General features: G+C 35.0%; 1 protein-coding gene across 2 annotated transcripts in view; it reads left to right on the top strand.

The window, feature by feature from the left end:
• SCYL2 (SCY1 like pseudokinase 2) overlaps positions 1–16714 on the top strand; it is a 69091-nt gene that overhangs the window by 24640 nt on the left and 27737 nt on the right. For both annotated transcript variants that reach the window (XM_041738495.1, XM_041738496.1), the window contains exons 4-10: positions 3389–3533; positions 9601–9750; positions 11563–11784; positions 12242–12358; positions 13126–13251; positions 14482–14658; positions 16178–16300. In XM_041738495.1, the coding sequence (XP_041594429.1) occupies positions 3389–3533; positions 9601–9750; positions 11563–11784; positions 12242–12358; positions 13126–13251; positions 14482–14658; positions 16178–16300 (1060 nt within the window). The remainder of the gene's footprint in view (positions 1–3388; positions 3534–9600; positions 9751–11562; positions 11785–12241; positions 12359–13125; positions 13252–14481; positions 14659–16177; positions 16301–16714) is intronic.

Below are 16714 nucleotides of genomic sequence, written 5' to 3'. Positions count from 1 at the left end.
TCAGTTCAATTAAGAAGATTTTAATGAAATGGTTTGCCAGTTGTGTTTTATGGACCCTAGAATTTAAAGGATAGGGGAAGAAAGGACAGAAAGAAGAAAAGAGCTGGCAGGGTTCCAGTCTTCTAATATCTCTTTGGCCAGGACATTTTTGCCTTTATCTTTTTATGTATTGAATTTCTGGATAGTTCTTACTTTGGAATCTTCAGGAACCCACTGTTGCTTATCTCTCTCCCTCAAGAGCACAAGATACTTTCTTTCAACTTAAAAGAAAAAAGCTTAGTATTTACCATAAAAACTGTGCTAAATGCTTTGCATCTATTTAACTCATTCAGTTCTCACAATTATATGGAAGAACTGAGAATCAGAGACATTACTTCAGCCACATAGATACCTTGATTCCTAAGCCCCTGGTTTGTTTTTTTCCACTGTTTCATGGTGTGCCTACCCAGAAATATGCCCATATATCTCTTATGATGATAATATTTTTATTGCTCTTCTTTTTCATGAACAAACCCAAAAGAAGAGTATAGTTATTGGCTCTTATGTAAATTCACTGTTGTGAACTCTTTATGCTGAAGTGGGTAAGTTTTGCTATACTTGGCCTGAGCTTTCCGAACTGTACTGTTTTCTCTGGAGTGTTTTCTATCAGCATCTACCATCTCACCTATCAGAATCCTACCCATCTTTATTACTTTAACTTGTATCAATGTGTTTTATATTTCATCATTACACATCTCTCTTTTTTTTTAAATTTTTTTAATTTATTTATGATAGTCACAGAGAGAGAGAGAGAGAGGCAGAGACACAGGCAGAGGGAGAAGCAGGCTCCATGTACCGAGAGCCTGATGTGGGATTCGATCCCGGGTCTCCAGGATCGCACCCTGGGCCAAAGGCAGGCTCTAAACCGCTGCACCACCCAGGGATCCCCATCATTACACATCTCTTGAGGGGAGAAGCTATCCCTGCAGCTTCTTTTATAGTGATTTAAATATTATAGAACTAGGGATTTGTTGGCAATTATTACAAAAGGCAATTCAAGGATTACTTTAAGGCATTTTCATTAAAAAATGAAGTAAAGCTGTAAAGTTGATAGAAATAGGACAACTTTAGGGAAGGAAAAACATGAATTCCAGTTTTTAATGAATTAATAATGTAGAGATAACACTGGAATTATCCAAAAGAAATGTGCTATAATAAAGTCATCCAGGTGAAAGCTCCGAGTTGGGTGATACACAGTGAGAGTAACATGGAGGTAGGTGGTAATTAAAACCATGAAAAAAATAATTTTTCAAGAGCATGAGTCAAAAGAATAGAGTACTGAAGACAGAACTTGGAATGAAGAGGGAAAGAAGAGCCAGGAAAAGGAATGACTGATGAATGATCATTGTTACATGGCAGGAGAAAAACAGGCAGCATGTTATGGAAGCTAAAAGAGGGGAGGGGAGAAAGGACCCACTAACACTCATGGCACTGAGTAAATGAAAATAAGGACTGAGAAGAAAGACTTCATTACATTTGACTAGTCAGAGATTTTTATTGATCTTCAAATACATCAGGTGGTTTGGAAGCTAGAAAATAGATATCAAAGAGCCTAGCAGGGAGAACTTCATTATATGAATAAAGTCTGACAGGAGGAACTCAAAGGAAATTTTAGGAAGATAGTTTAATCACTAATACACTGAAGTGAAGTTTAGGGAAATTAAGTCATTCATGTTAGATGAATTTTATACTTTTTTTTTAATTTTATACTTTTTTAAAGTAAAAAGTGGATAATAGATGAGTAGTCGTTAAAGGGGACCATGGAATGAGGAACCAAGAAGAGGGCTATAAAGGAATGTTCTTGAATGTTGAAAAAAAACAAGATTAAAGTACACTATGTGACTTTACACTGAATTTAAAAAGACTTGAGCTTTCTGTTTCTTCCTTCTGCTTATGATATGAGAGTGAAAGAAACTTCTGGTGGTTATTATAGGTTAATAAGGGTTTGCTGAGTAAAGGGTAATTTGGGTGATAGTTTATTGTGATAGTTCGGAGAAAGAAAGTAATCAAATATATATGGTCAGTACTGAATACTTTGAATTAGGTGAATAAAGGTGCTGGTGGAGGTAGTAAAGGGGTAGGAGATGATGGCTAGTAAGTAGCTGTGGTTGGGGAAGAAGTTCTTGAGAAGAGGACATGGCCCTTTTGGTATGTGACTGTTTGTAATGGTGATGGGAGTGAATATTCATGAAAGATTAGAGGGCTTCCAGCTGGAGGAACAATCATATGGATGTTGATGTGGCCAAGGATGATGTTGGGGTCAAGGCATGGAGGAAAAAAATAAGAGTCACTCAAATACATGAGTTCTGGGAATTCTAGAAAACCGTAGAAAGGACTTCAGAGTATTTGATCGGTTTTCCTCCAGCAAATGAAAGCCTGGTGTCCACTGTGTTTATGAGCTTGGTGAGAGAGTAAAGAATAAGGTAGCATCTTTGTTGATGACTGATCAGGTGTTGCTTTCTCCCTCAGCCCCAGGTAGCTCTCTCTTAATCTCCCATGTATGAACTTCTGCATATGCTTTCATTTGAAAAATGGGTTCAAAGTGCAAGAAAAGTCACACAGGTATAGTGGGCAGATGAAACTGCAAAAGGTGTGCTTGCTGTTAAACACAGTCCACGTGCAGAGGCTTGATTGAGCTTTTTTACCACACTACCTTATAGTTATTCATTGCCAGAGCCTAAGCCCAAGGCATAAAATGTTAGGACTTGAGTCTCAGTCTCAAACACTTGGTAATTATAATAGCGGTAGAGATTTATTAAGTTTACATGCTAGTCACTCTGCTATGTACTTTACATTCATTATCTCCTTTGATCTTCACAGTAGTCCATTAAGGTGGTTTGTTATCACCATTTTACAAATGGACAAAGTGAGGCTCAAAGCTGAGGTGTCCAAGTCACCTAGTCCGAATACGGATGCTGAGACTTTAAGTTGGGTATTTGTCGTCAAAGCCTGAGCTCTTTATAATTACTCCATAAAGCCTGTTGAGTGTTAATTTCTAACATTTTCCAAATTTCTAAATATTCTTATACATCAAAAGCAATAATTAAAAAATTTAAACATTGTGACGCCATTTTAAGTTATATATGAAGTAGGTAAAAGGCGCAAAGCTGCTCTGAAGTAGTGAGAGGGGATCTGGAGCTGTGCTCTGGGCCTCTTTCTGACTTTTCTTGCTCAGAGGGGTCTGGGAAATCTGCAGCATATGCGGAAAATGGTGGCTTAAATGTTATATTAATGCTGAAAATAAATCTAGATTTCTACCTTCTTGTTGACCACTAATATTTTGTGTGTATTTGACTTTGATAATGTGTAAAAAAATGATGGTAAATAACTTTTTCTTTTTTTAAAACAGAGATTGCTTGGCGTTTTGTACAGAACCAGTTTTTGCCAGTTTAGCCAATGTTTTAGGTAATTGGGAAAATCTACCTTCTCCTGTATCTCCAGACATTAAGGAGTATAACCTTTATGATGTAGAAACTAAATATGGTTTGCTTCAGGTATGTATTTTATTCATCATGTGAAAAGAGTTTTATCCTTCAAAATTGTTTTTGGCTACTTAAATCTTATTAGCAATATCAACTGCTTTATGTAAACCTTTGGGTCCTTTGAGTAATTTAAAAATTATTTCTGTATTCTGCCATTTTTTTACAGTATATTGTTAGGTTTAAATTATATTTTAGGGGATCCCTGGGTAGCGCAGCGGTTTAGCGCCTGCCTTTGGCCCAGGGCGTGATCCTGGAGACCCGGATCGAATCCCACGTCAGGCTCCCTATATGGAGCCTGCTTCTCCCTCTGCCTTTGTCTCTGCCTCTCTTTCTCTCTCTGTGTGACTATCATGAATAAATAAATAAAATCTTTAAAAAAATTATATTTTAGGTTTATAAAACATACCATTGGTAACCTTTGTAGAAGAGCACTTACTGACTCATTTGTTGATGGGTTGGTTCCCTTTTGATTTTTTTGAGTGCTAAACTTTGTGACTGCAATTTCATAAACAAAATATTAAGTTGAAGTACTAACATACTTAAAAAATAAAAATTAAATCTTTAAGGAAATTATGTAATCAGTATTGAGATAGTTACACTTTTCTTATATGTCTACTTTTTCTGATTTTTCTTTCCCTGTCTACCAAAATATCTTCAACTCTGTAGTGTATATATATATATTTTTTGTAGCATATATTTATACAGGAGATTCTTAGTTCTTTGGGGACAGAGATCATTTTATTTGTTATTTTTTAAAAACTGCTTTATTGATATTAATTGGCATATGATAAACTTCACACATTCAAAATACTATATGGTTTTATAAATTTGACATATATATACTAGTGAAACCATCACTACAATCAGAATTATGCACATATTCATGACACCCAAGAGTTTTCTTACCCACTATAATCTCTCCCTCTTACTTCTTACTATCTATCTTTTGTCCCAGGAACCCACTGACCTGCTTTCTGTTCCCATGAATCAGTTTGTATTTTCTACAATTTTATAACTAGAATCATACAATATATACTGTTTTTTCCTGTCTGGCTTCTTTCACTTAATTCTTTGAGATTCATCTGTATTATGTGTATCAGTACTTCTTATTTATTGCTGAGTAGTAGCCCAGGGTGTGTTTGTGTGTGTGTGTGTGTATATATATACACACACCATAGTTTGTTTATCCATTATCTGTTGATGATCATTTCATTTGGGGTGTTTCTAGTTTTTGGTTATTGCAAATGCAGTTGCCATGAACACTCATATACAAGTTTTTGTATGTGCATATGCTTTAATTTCTCTTGGTTAAATACCTCGGAGTGAAGTGTCTAGATCAAATGGTATGCATGTATTTTGGTTCTTTGGAAACTACAGACTTCTAAAGCGGTAATACCATTTTACATTCCTGTTGCAATGTATGAGAGTTCCATTTTTTCCATATATTTGCCAAAAGTTGGTATGATCAATCTTTTTAATTTTAGCTATCCTAATTGGTACACAGTGGTATTTTGTTGGGAGTTTTAATTTGCATTTCCCTGATGAAATAATGATGTTGAACACCTTTTCATATACTTCTTTGCCATCTGAATGTTTTTTTGTTGAAATATCTATTCAGCTCTTTTGCCCATTTTTTTGAATGAATGCCCATTTTTGAATGGGTTGTTTTTTTATTACTGTGTTTTGAGATTTCTTTGTAAATTATGGGCACAAGTCTTTTATCAGATACATTACAAATATTTTCAATATTTACAAATATTTTCTAGTGTCTGGCTTATCTTATTCTCAACAGTATATATATTTTTAATTTTAGTAAAATACACATGACATAAAATTGACCATCTTAACATTTTTAAGTGTACAGGTCAAGGACATTAAGTACATTTATATTGTTGTGCAACCATACCACCATCCATTTCCAGAACTCTTTCACTTTGCAAAACTGAAGTCATATCTATTAAACAATAACTCTTCATACTCATCTCCACAACTCCCCAGCCCCTGCAACCGTTTTACCTTAATTCTCTGTGATTTGACTACTTTACTTTAGGTGCCTCGTATAAGTGGTATCATATATTATTTTTCCTTTTGTGGTTTATTCCATTTAGTATGTTCTTGAGGTTTATCTATGTTGTAGCATGTGTCAGAATTTCCTCCCTTTTTAAGACTGAATAATGCATTGTATGTATTTACCACATTATGTTTATTAATTTGTCTATGGACACTTGGATTGCTTCCAAATCTTGGCTATTGTGAGTAGTACTACTATGAATGTGGGTGTAGAAGTTTCTCTTCAAGGTCTTGTTTTCCCTTTTTGTGGGGGGATAGACCCAGAAGTGAAATTGCTGGACCATATAGTAATTTTATTTTTTATTTTTTGAGGAACTAGCATACTGTTTCCCATCATGGCTATCCCATTTTATATTTCTATCAGTAGGGTAGCACAGGGTTCTAATTTCTCCATCTCTGCATTGACGTGTGTTATTTTGTAGTTTTTGATAGTAGCCATCCTAATGGGAACAAGATGGTAGATCGTTGTGGTTTTGATTTGCATTTTCTTAAGAGTTAGTGAATTTAAGCATCTTTTCATGAACTTATTGTCCATTTGGATATCTTCTTTGGGGAAGTGTCTATGTACGTCCTTAGCCCGTTTTTTAATCAGGTTATTTTGTTGTTGTTGAGTTGTAGGCATTTATTATATACTCCAGATATTAACCTCAGTATATAATCAGATATGTGATTGGCAAATATTTTCTACCATTCTCTGGGTTGCATTTTCACTCTGTTGATTTTGTCCTTTGATGCATAAAAGTTTTTATTTTGGTATATCCAATTTATTTTTTCTTTCGTTGCCTGTGCATTTGATGTCATATCAAATAAGTGGTTGCCAAATCCAGTATCATGAAGCTTTTCCTCTCTTTTCTCCTAAGAATTTTACGGTTTTAGTATTATGTTTAGGCTTTTGATTTACTTTGAGTTGATTTTTACCTATGGTTTAAGGTAAGGGCCCAACCTCATTGTTTTGCCTATGGATATTGAATTTTCCCAGTAGCCTTTGTTGAAACTTCCATCCTTTACCCATTGAATGGCCATGGTACCTTTGTCAAAAATCATTTGACTTTTCTAGACTTCGAAAACTTTGTGTATTTTATAAATTATATTTGGGGAAATAAGCAGTTTTAAAAATGCAATTCTTATATGAATTTCATGGGTTCCAATGTGTTAGAACTGGAGAACATTCATTAGAGAGATATTAAGTCCTAATTCGTTATTATACTAGTTACTGAGGATAAATATTCAGGCAGTTAGTTGTAGCACATTACATCTTAGAGAGTGGTGAAAAATGAAACTGAAATGATAGAAAAAGACTTTGTTGGTGATGGGGAACACCAAAGGATTTTTTTCTTTTTTTAAAGATTTTATTTATTCTTGAGAGACACAGAGAGAGGCAAAGACCTTGGCAGAGGGAGAAGCAGGCTCCCTGTGGGGAGCCTAACGCGGGACTCGATACCAGCACCCTGGGATCAGGCCTGAACCAAAGGATTTTAAGCAGTGTAAATGATCTGGTCTGATAGGCATTTTAGAAGTGCCATTCTAGAAGAGTGGAACTTGGGCATAGGGGATATACTACTATGTAGGGTTATTTTCAGAATCAAACATGTAAATTTATATAAGTTTATATAAGTACTTAGCATAGTGCCTGCATGTAAAAATAGTTGATAGTTAAAAAGTCTTGCTCAAAAATCACATAAAGTACTAGAGGGATAGGGTGAAATTATGCAGAGTTAAAATAGGCCCTGTTGACTGACTATGGGGATGGGAATGGGGAATGGTGTGGAATCTAATATGATTTCCCGCATGTATTGAGATGTTAATATACCATCATTTGAAGTAATTTACCAGTGGGACCTACGTAAGTTTAGTGACTTGCTCAAAGTTGCGAGACTAGTAAGTAATGAAGTGGGAAAAGGAATCCAGATACTTTCTAAAATAATACTCTTTTTTGAATATTTGAGTCAACTATTGTTGACTTACCTTTGTGTTGAAATTGTAAGGTTTTATTTATTTATTTTTTTAGAGAATTCTTTCTCATATCCATTCATTAAGCAAATATTTATTGGATAGCTATATGTCTGGCACAGTTCTGGGTGCTAAACGTATACCAGGGGAAAAAATGGACACAGATTCCTGCCTTTTAGAACTTATGTTCTCATGGGGGAAGAAAGACAATAAAATAAGTAAATATTCAGTATATTAGATTATCATAAGTGCATGTGGAGAAAATAAGGGAAGGGAGAAGAGAGGATAGTTTGGAGGGGGAGGAAAATGTTGCACTTTTGAATGGGAGTAATCAGGAACTTTATAAATGAAAAGGGGACATTTGAGTAAAGATCTGAAAAAATCAAAGAAGTGAGCCATCTAGATACCTAGGGAAAGAATGATCTAGGCAGGAAGGAACAGCAAGTGCAAATTCCCTGAGACAGAATCATGCATGACATGTTCAAGGAATAGTGAAATACCTGGAGTGGTAGAGAGTAGTTAATAGGATACTAATCCTGAGGGGACTAATCTAAGTCCCCTTTGGCCCTGAAAGCCAGAGAAATACTTTGAATTTTACTCTGAAAGAAAGGAAAGGCCTTTGAAAGGCTTTGAGCAGAAAGGTGATATGATCTGGTAGCTGCTTATTGAGAATTAAATTATGTTGAGGAGTATGAGCAGGAACAAAGAGGTGAAGTAGGTGGCTACTATAGTAATACAGGCCAGAGATGTGATGGTAGAGGGTAGGGAAAGTGGTAAGACAGGATCAAATTCTAAATATATTTTGGTGGTGAAGGTATTGGAATTTGCGGATGCCTTTGTTATATAAGAAAAATAGAGTAGTGCAGGATAACTCAGAGGTTTTTGAAAAATGGAAAAGTGAATCAGTGACCAAGGGGAAAAGACAACAGGAAGAGAGAACTGAATTGAAGGGGAGGCTCAGTTTTAGATTCTTTGAAAAATGAGATGCTTATAAAACATTCAAGGGGAGAGAAGTCAAAAAGGCAGTCAGATAATCAAGTCTGGACTTGAGAATAGAGGCCCAGCCTGGAGATAATGTAGGAACAGTCGACATCTGGATGGTATTGAATGTTGTGGGAACACTGAGAAAGAGTAGATGAACACTTCAGATGTCCAAACAGAGTCCACGAGTTTAGGGGACTGAGGAGGAACCAGCAGTGACCAATGGAGTTGAGGGGAAACCTGGGAGACTGGTGTCCTGCAAGTCGGGAAGTGTTAGTTTGCCAAAATCTACCCCTGGAAACAGAAATCCAGCCTTCATTTTTGGTTAACAAATTAGTCTCAGGTACAAATATTAAAAAGACCAAATACTAATCCAATTTGAGAATATGTGACCATCAATTAACATGAAAACTGAGCACAATTCATAAAAACTGAATTTCAATATGAAGTATAAATATAGAAAAGTATTAAGAATTAGAATCGAATTGACAGGGATCCCTGGGTGGCGCAGCGGTTTGGCGCCTGCCTTTGGCCCAGGGCGCGATCCTGGAGACCCGGGATCGAATCCCACATCGGGCTCCTGGTGCATGGAGCCTGCTTCTCCCTCCGCCTGTGTCTCTGCCTCTCTCTCTCTCTGTGACTATCATAAATAAATAAAAAATTAAAAAAAAAAAAAGAATCGAATTGACAAGGAGTCCCTTGATATTTACTATCTGTAATGAGAACTGAAGATTCCTTCACATGTCAAACACAGAAACTGAGTAAGTTTGTATAGAGAAGTGGTTTTAAATTATCTTTGATTTTACTTATGTTCGTATAGAAAAGAACTTTAATAAAGAGTTGTACTCTGGTTTTATAACTGGGATCTTCCAACTAATGCTTAGATCATTGTGGCAACTGAGAATATCTACTCTTTTTGTGTTTATGATGAAATTAAATTGTTCCCTGACATATAAAAAAAAACTTTTATTGAGAGAAACAGCAATTACTATTTTTAAGAGACATTTTATTATTATAATTGAGAGGGTCTTTATTTTATGTAAAAGTATCTCTCCCCCCCACCCTGCCCCATTTACAGGTTTCTGAAGGATTGTCATTTTTGCATAGCAGTGTGAAAATGGTCCATGGAAATATTACACCTGAGAATATAATTTTGAATAAAAGTGGAGCCTGGAAAATAATGGGCTTTGATTTTTGTGTATCATCAACCAATCCTTCTGAACAAGAGGTAATGAAGGTTTTCTAATTTTTTTTAAAAAAAAGATTTTGAGTGATCTCTACAGCCAACGTGGGGCTTGAACTCCCATTCCTGAGATCCAGGATTGCATGCTCTACTGACTGAGCCAGCCAGGTGCCCCAGTCTTCTGATTTTGTTCAAGCTGTGGAAATTTATGATACATCCAGAATGGACTAGAGAATTTATGTCTGATAAATGTGTAGAAACAGGCTATGTGGTACAATGTAGGTTTAGATGTATAGCTTTATAGAAAATTTCTAGTGTTCATCTTACCTAAGAGTATTCTTTAGTTCATTAATTCCACAGTAGTGTTACTTGAGTAAAGGATGCTAGAGGTAAACAAATTTTTTTAAATTAAAAAAAATTTTAACTTAAAAAAATTTTTTTATTGGAGTTCAATTTGCCAACATATAGCATAACACCCAGTGCTCATCCTGACAAGTGCCCCCCTCAGTGCCCATCACCCAGTCACCCCAACACCCCTCCCACCTCCCTTTCCACTACCCCTTGTTTGTTTCCCAGAATTAGGTGTCTCTCATGTTTTGTCACCCGTCACCCTCACTGATATTTTCACTCATTTTCTCTCCTTTCCCCTTTATTCCTTTTCACTATTTTTTATATTCCCCAAATGAATGAAACCATATAATGTTTGTCCTTCTCTGATCAACTTATTTCACTCAACATAATACCCTCCAGTTCCATCCACTTCGAAGCAAATAGTGGGTATTTGTCATTTCTAATAGCTGAGTAATATTCCATTGTATACATAGACCACATCTTCTTTATCCATTCATCTTTCGATGGACACCGAGGCTCCTTCCACAGTTTGGCTATTGTGGACATTAATGCTATAAACATTGGGGTGCAGGTGTCCCGGTGTTTCACTGCATCTGTATCTTTGGGGTAAATCCCCAGCAGTGCAATTGCTGGGTCATAGGGCAGATCTATTTTTAACTCTTTGAGGAACCTCCACATGAAGTAAACAAATTTGAGAACTATCAGGTTAAGTAGGTTTTTTTCCTGAGGATGTCAAATACACTAACAAACATTGTGCATCTCTAGCAAGTAAACACTTGTAAGGGAAGCAGAAAGAATTAGTATTGGTTGAGTATGTACTGTGGGTCAGACACTGTTAGGTCCATTTTCTTCCCATGCATTCATTTAATCTTACAACAACCTTTTGAACCTGTTAACTAAATCACACAGCTAGATAGTGAAAGAATAAAGTTCCAAATAATAACCTGAGTCCATAAAACTTGAAGCCTATGTATCGTAGGACATAGGTTATACCTTTTCATATTCTTACTGCATCTTGTAGTGATAATTTGTCTGCTGGAGGAGAGCCCCAATAATCTGATGGTTACAAGAGTTCTTTTTTTTCCTTAATGTTTATTTATTTTGAGGCGGGGGAGCAATCAGAGGGGCAGGGGTAAAAGGAGAGAGAATCCCAAGCAGGCCCTGGGGTCAGGATGTAGTCCATTGCGGGGCTCGATCTCACAACCCTGAAATCCTGAGCCAAAATCAAGAGCTGGACGCTCAATGGACTGAGCCACCCAGGCACCCAGGTTGCAAGAGTTCTTATTCATATCTCTCAGTCTGTTTAGTGTCCTTTCCAGATTTGAGAATTTGAGAATTTCAGGATTGAAGGTGGTGGTGATTTTTTTTTTTTTTTTTTTGGGTGGTGATATTTTTACTTGCATGACTGAGTACAAATTTAAAACTAGGTTGCTACTGCTTGATAGTGGTTTTTTGTTTTAATTTGAGATATGTAGTCTATATAATCCCTTTTCTGTCTTTTTGTAGCCTAAGTTTCCTTGTAAAGAATGGGACCCAAATTTACCATCATTGTGTCTTCCAAATCCTGAATATTTGGCTCCTGAATACATACTTTCAGTGAGCTGTGAAACAGCCAGTGATATGTACTCACTAGGAACTGTCATGTATGCTGTATTTAATAAAGGAAAACCCATATTTGAAGTTAACAAGCAAGATATTTACAAGAGTTTTAGTAGGCAGTTGGATCAGGTAATTTGCCTTATATGTAAATATTTGCTTGCATTAAAAATGTTTAAATGTTTCTTTGAGTTTTAAAAAAGTGTTCAGAAAATTCTCTAAAATGAGATGATATCTTATATTTTAAGTTTGCATAAAATCAACTTAACAAAAGTAATTCTGTAAATAATGTAAATAATTCTGACTAAAGTTTGTGATCACAACTTTAATTGTGGCATTTATTTACTAGAGTGAATACTGAACTATGATCTAAAATGCTGGGCATTTTGTTTCAGTAATAGAAACAATTTCAGGTATTGAAGATTAGTATTTTAATTATCTTGCTACAGTTGAATTAGCGGTTTGTTCATTCTAACATATTTTTGAGTAAATTTCAAAAAAGACTTTTTAAAATAGATTATTGACTATAAATGCATTATCTTTTTGAATATTTTATATTCACATTTAATATTATCACTCTTTTAAATAGTTGAGTCGTTTAGGATCTAGTTCACTTTCAAATATACCTGAGGAAGTCCGTGAGCATGTAAAACTGCTGTTAAATGTAACTCCAACTGTAAGACCAGATGCAGATCAAATGACAAAGGTGAGTACACATGAATTTCTGCCTTAGGTGGAGGGACAACGAGTTAAAAGTAGATTAAGGGTTTCTAAAGCAAGATTTAGTCAGGTAGAGTCCCCAAATAACATGAGTATCCTTGAATGTGTTAAATATTTAACTTATTTTCATCTTAAACAGTTAGTTTATGTATGTAATTGTTCTGATATAAAATTAAGATTTCAAATAATAAGAGGTCTAATAGTCATGTAGGTATAGAAATTCTGGACACATGAATGCATGGCATTTTAATTTACTCATGTAAGTGTGGATTTTAATAGATAAATGGTACTCTTTATGCTTTCAAGATAATTAATCTTTCAATATCTACTAGTTAGGTAAAATGTTACTGCCTAGCCATCTCATAGATACTGACTTGAAAGTTTGAAATTGAAAATAAATTTGGTTATTACTTCCTTATTTTGATTTTTTTTTAAATTTTTTATTTATTTATGATAGTCACAGAGAGAGAGAGAGGCAGAGACACAGGTGGAGGGAGAAGCAGGCTCCATGCATCGGGAGCCTGACGTGGGATTCGATCCCGGGTCTCCAGGATCGCGCCCTGGGCCAAAGGCAGGCGCCAAACCGCTGCGCCACCCAGGGATCCCCTTATTTTGATTTTTATAATAAGAATTATTAAATGGTCTTTAGCATTTTGCTAAATGTATCTGAATATTTTTTCACTATATTATGGCAGTTTCAGGTATGAGAAGTACTTTAATATTTATCAAAATAATTTTATTTCCCTGTTTTAGATTCCTTTCTTCGATGATGTTGGTGCAGTAACGCTGCAGTATTTTGATACCTTATTCCAAAGAGATAATCTTCAGAAATCACAGTTTTTCAAAGGACTCCCAAAAGTTCTACCAAAAATGCCCAAGGTTTGTTGTTGAACTTTTTTTTAAATTATAGTCAAGATTATGTTTACTATATAATAACTCTTGCAGAAGAAATAAATGTAACTTTTGCTTTAGGTGCATTAATGATTATAGAAGGCTATAGACTGAACCTGAAAATTTAGTGGACCTTTTTGACAGGGTCCAAAAATAATTTAAAAAATCACATAGATAAAAAGAATTAGAATACTACCTATGCAAAGGTAGCACTTGGACACTAAATTTCAGGAGAGAAGTCCATAAGCTGTCATTGTGGAGATTATTGCTTCACCAGCAATTAAGGGGATACTTCTGTATTGATACTAGCTTCTCCAATTCCTTTATTTTTATTTATTTATTTATTTATTTATTTATTTATTTATTTATTTATTTATTTATTTTTGTCTCTATTTTATTCATAGAGACACACAGGGCGGGGAGGGGGGGCAGAGACACAGGCAGAGAGAGAAGCAGGCACTATGCAAAGAGCCTGACATGGGACTCGATCCAGGGTCTCCAGGATCACACCCTGGGCTGCAGGCAGCGCTAAACCGCTGCGCCACTGGGGCTGCCCTCCAATTCCTTTAACTACCCTCTCAGGTTTATTAAATCATGAGTGTAATATAGTATAAAAAATGTTGGTGAAGGCATTAGAAATCAGTGATCAGAATACTGGTGATATTCCTGTCTACAAAAATATTTCCAGTCTTTAATCTGTCAGATACTCATTGATTATGCACTGTTTGTCTAGCCCTTCATTTATATGCTATGGAGAATAAAGAGGAAACAAAACACTGTTCTCACTCTCAAAGCTCTAGAGTATTTGTTAGATGGACTTAACATGTGTGAAACAATTAACAGTACAGAACAGTGTTTAAGTTGTGTGTTATGAATCATGAGTAATGAAGAGGAGAAAACATGTTAATAAAGACTAATGAGGGAAGATTTCCTAAAGGAATGGTGACCATATGTCTCCCTCTATCTGTAACATTCCCAAGTTATTTCTTTTGTCCTGACATAGTTAGCAGGAGCACCCCAATTTACTTTCAAAAATGTCCTAGTTTCAACTGTAAATTATATGGTTATCTTCCCCAAAGGGATTGGAGATTTTATTTTATTATTATTATTATTATTATTATTATTATTAGGGATTGGAGATTTTAGACTGTAACTTCAATATTAATACTAAAGACCTGAAGTTAAATTTAGTTTTATGAAAACATTTTTGCCTTTCAGCGTGTCATTGTGCAGAGAATTTTGCCTTGTTTGACTTCAGAATTTGTAAACCCTGACATGGTACCTTTTGTTTTGCCCAATGTTCTACTGATTGCCGAAGAATGCACCAAAGAAGAATATGTCAAATTAATTCTACCTGAACTTGGTCCTGTCTTTAAACAGCAGGAGCCAATCCAGGTATGTGTATAGGTACTCTTTCCTATTATTTAATGATATTAGTCAATGATGACTATCATTGAAAATGGAAGGAATGGGTATGCGACTTCTTAAAAAATGTGGTAAGTATAAGAGAGTTTCTTTTCCGTTAGTCAGAAGCAATTTTGTGTGTGTTTGAAGTGAACCATTGTTAAAATTATAAACTGTACAAGTAAATGTCTATAGCTCTCCATAACTTACCATCTCAGAAAATAAATTGTAATGAGATGTTATACTCTTCTTATTGGCCTTATTAAAAGTTATAGGTTTGGGAAAAGAGATGTTATTTTTCTGCTGCACTTTTAAGTATTTGCTTTTTGTTTTGTTTCGTTTTGTTATTTAGGGTCTTTAATTTGTAGATAGTTTATTATGCCAGTTGTTTCTCTTTATTTTACTGGTAACAAGTAGTTTCACCAGAAGAAGGAAAATGCTTACAGCACCGTGGAAGTAATATGTGTATTATGTGTGTGTACTGTAAGTGAAAATGTAATTAGTCTCTGATATAGACTCTACTGTAATATTTATTTGTCAGATTCAAGGTAGTCTTGTATTTACAACCAGTAGAGTCACACACCTGTGTTTGAATCTGGTCTTCTTCATCCTTACTAGAAGTATGACTTGGACAAATCATTACTCTCTTAAAGCCTCTCTTTGCTCATTTCTAAAGCAAAAGTGTTGTTGAGATTAAATGAAATTTCTAGGGATATAGTAAATATTATTACATGTTTTTGCCTCTGCATGGCAGGAGCTTATTAGTAAACCATCAACTACTTGGTTTAATGGTTCTATGACAAGTTTTTTATGGCCCTTCCTTTGAAAGGAGGGGGAGAGAAGGAAGTCTGTGCTAGTAAGGCAAGAGTTCCTATGGCTAAGAAGGGGCAGTGAGGGAACTATAGGCTTTGAAGCAGAATTCCCCAAACCTGTCAGGACATTAGGAAGGAAAGTGGTGCGTGCAGCCACATGTTCACTCAGTATTCTGCATCAATAAAAGGGACAGTTTGTTCCTTATAGGTATGGGTGGCAGCTAGGTGAGAAAACAAGTGATCTGGAACAAAAACTGTTTCCTTCTAGAATTTTTCATGACAGTCTCTTTCATTTCTGTACCTTTTCTTCTACTCTTAATCTTAGAAGCCAAGTAAATTTACTACTTTGGGATACCTGACTTTGTTGTTCTCAGGCTTTCTTTTTTTTCTTTTTTTTTAATTCAGTAGATTTCCAGATAGTGGTAGTTATGAGTATGTGACGTAGTACTGAAGGTATATGAGAGTTAGGAAATTAGTCTTCATTTAAATGTTTAAACTGAGAGCAGATGTTAAATATTGTGCTTCTGAATATGTAAGAAACTTGATTTGTATGTTTTTGTCTTCCATGCCTTCAGGCTAGCAACATGGTGAGTGTCAAGATATAAAACTAACTCTTCTGAAAATACTTTAAATTTTATCATATGTGAAATCTTATAAAGATTCTAGACTTTAATACATTGTTCCCCTTTTTTATACAGATTTTGTTAATTTTCTTACAAAAAATGGATTTGCTACTAACCAAAACTCCTCCTGATGAGATTAAGAACAGTGTCCTACCAATGGTTTACAGAGCACTAGAGGCTCCTTCCATTCAAATTCAGGTATAATATTTGATTTTTTTCTTTAATAATGATTTTGATTTTTAAAAAATTTTTGATTTTTTAAGGCAAAAGAAAGAAGTATGTCTTGGGTTTGATTTGTAAAATCCTTTACATGAAACTCAATAGTGATATATATGAATCCATTGAATTGGATGGTTTACTGTTACTAAAGTATACTTAGTATCTACTACTGTATCTGTTCCCAATTAATTTAAAGAATCAATTGACAAATACCTGTATTAATGAGGTAAAATTATTCATTACTTTCATTTATCAAAAATGTTGTATTCTGGAAGATTTGATTTATTATAGTTTGGATCAGTGTATCTTCTTCCTAAATGGTTAACTAACATAGGAATGAAAATGTCAAAGATACATGTGCTTTTTTTTTATGAAAACATTAAGTATGTACTC

The sequence above is a fragment of the Vulpes lagopus genome, chromosome 23, assembly GCF_018345385.1.
Source record: "Vulpes lagopus strain Blue_001 chromosome 23, ASM1834538v1, whole genome shotgun sequence".
NCBI lineage: Eukaryota > Metazoa > Chordata > Mammalia > Carnivora > Canidae > Vulpes > Vulpes lagopus.
This window is presented reverse-complemented; position numbering and strand designations above follow the sequence as displayed.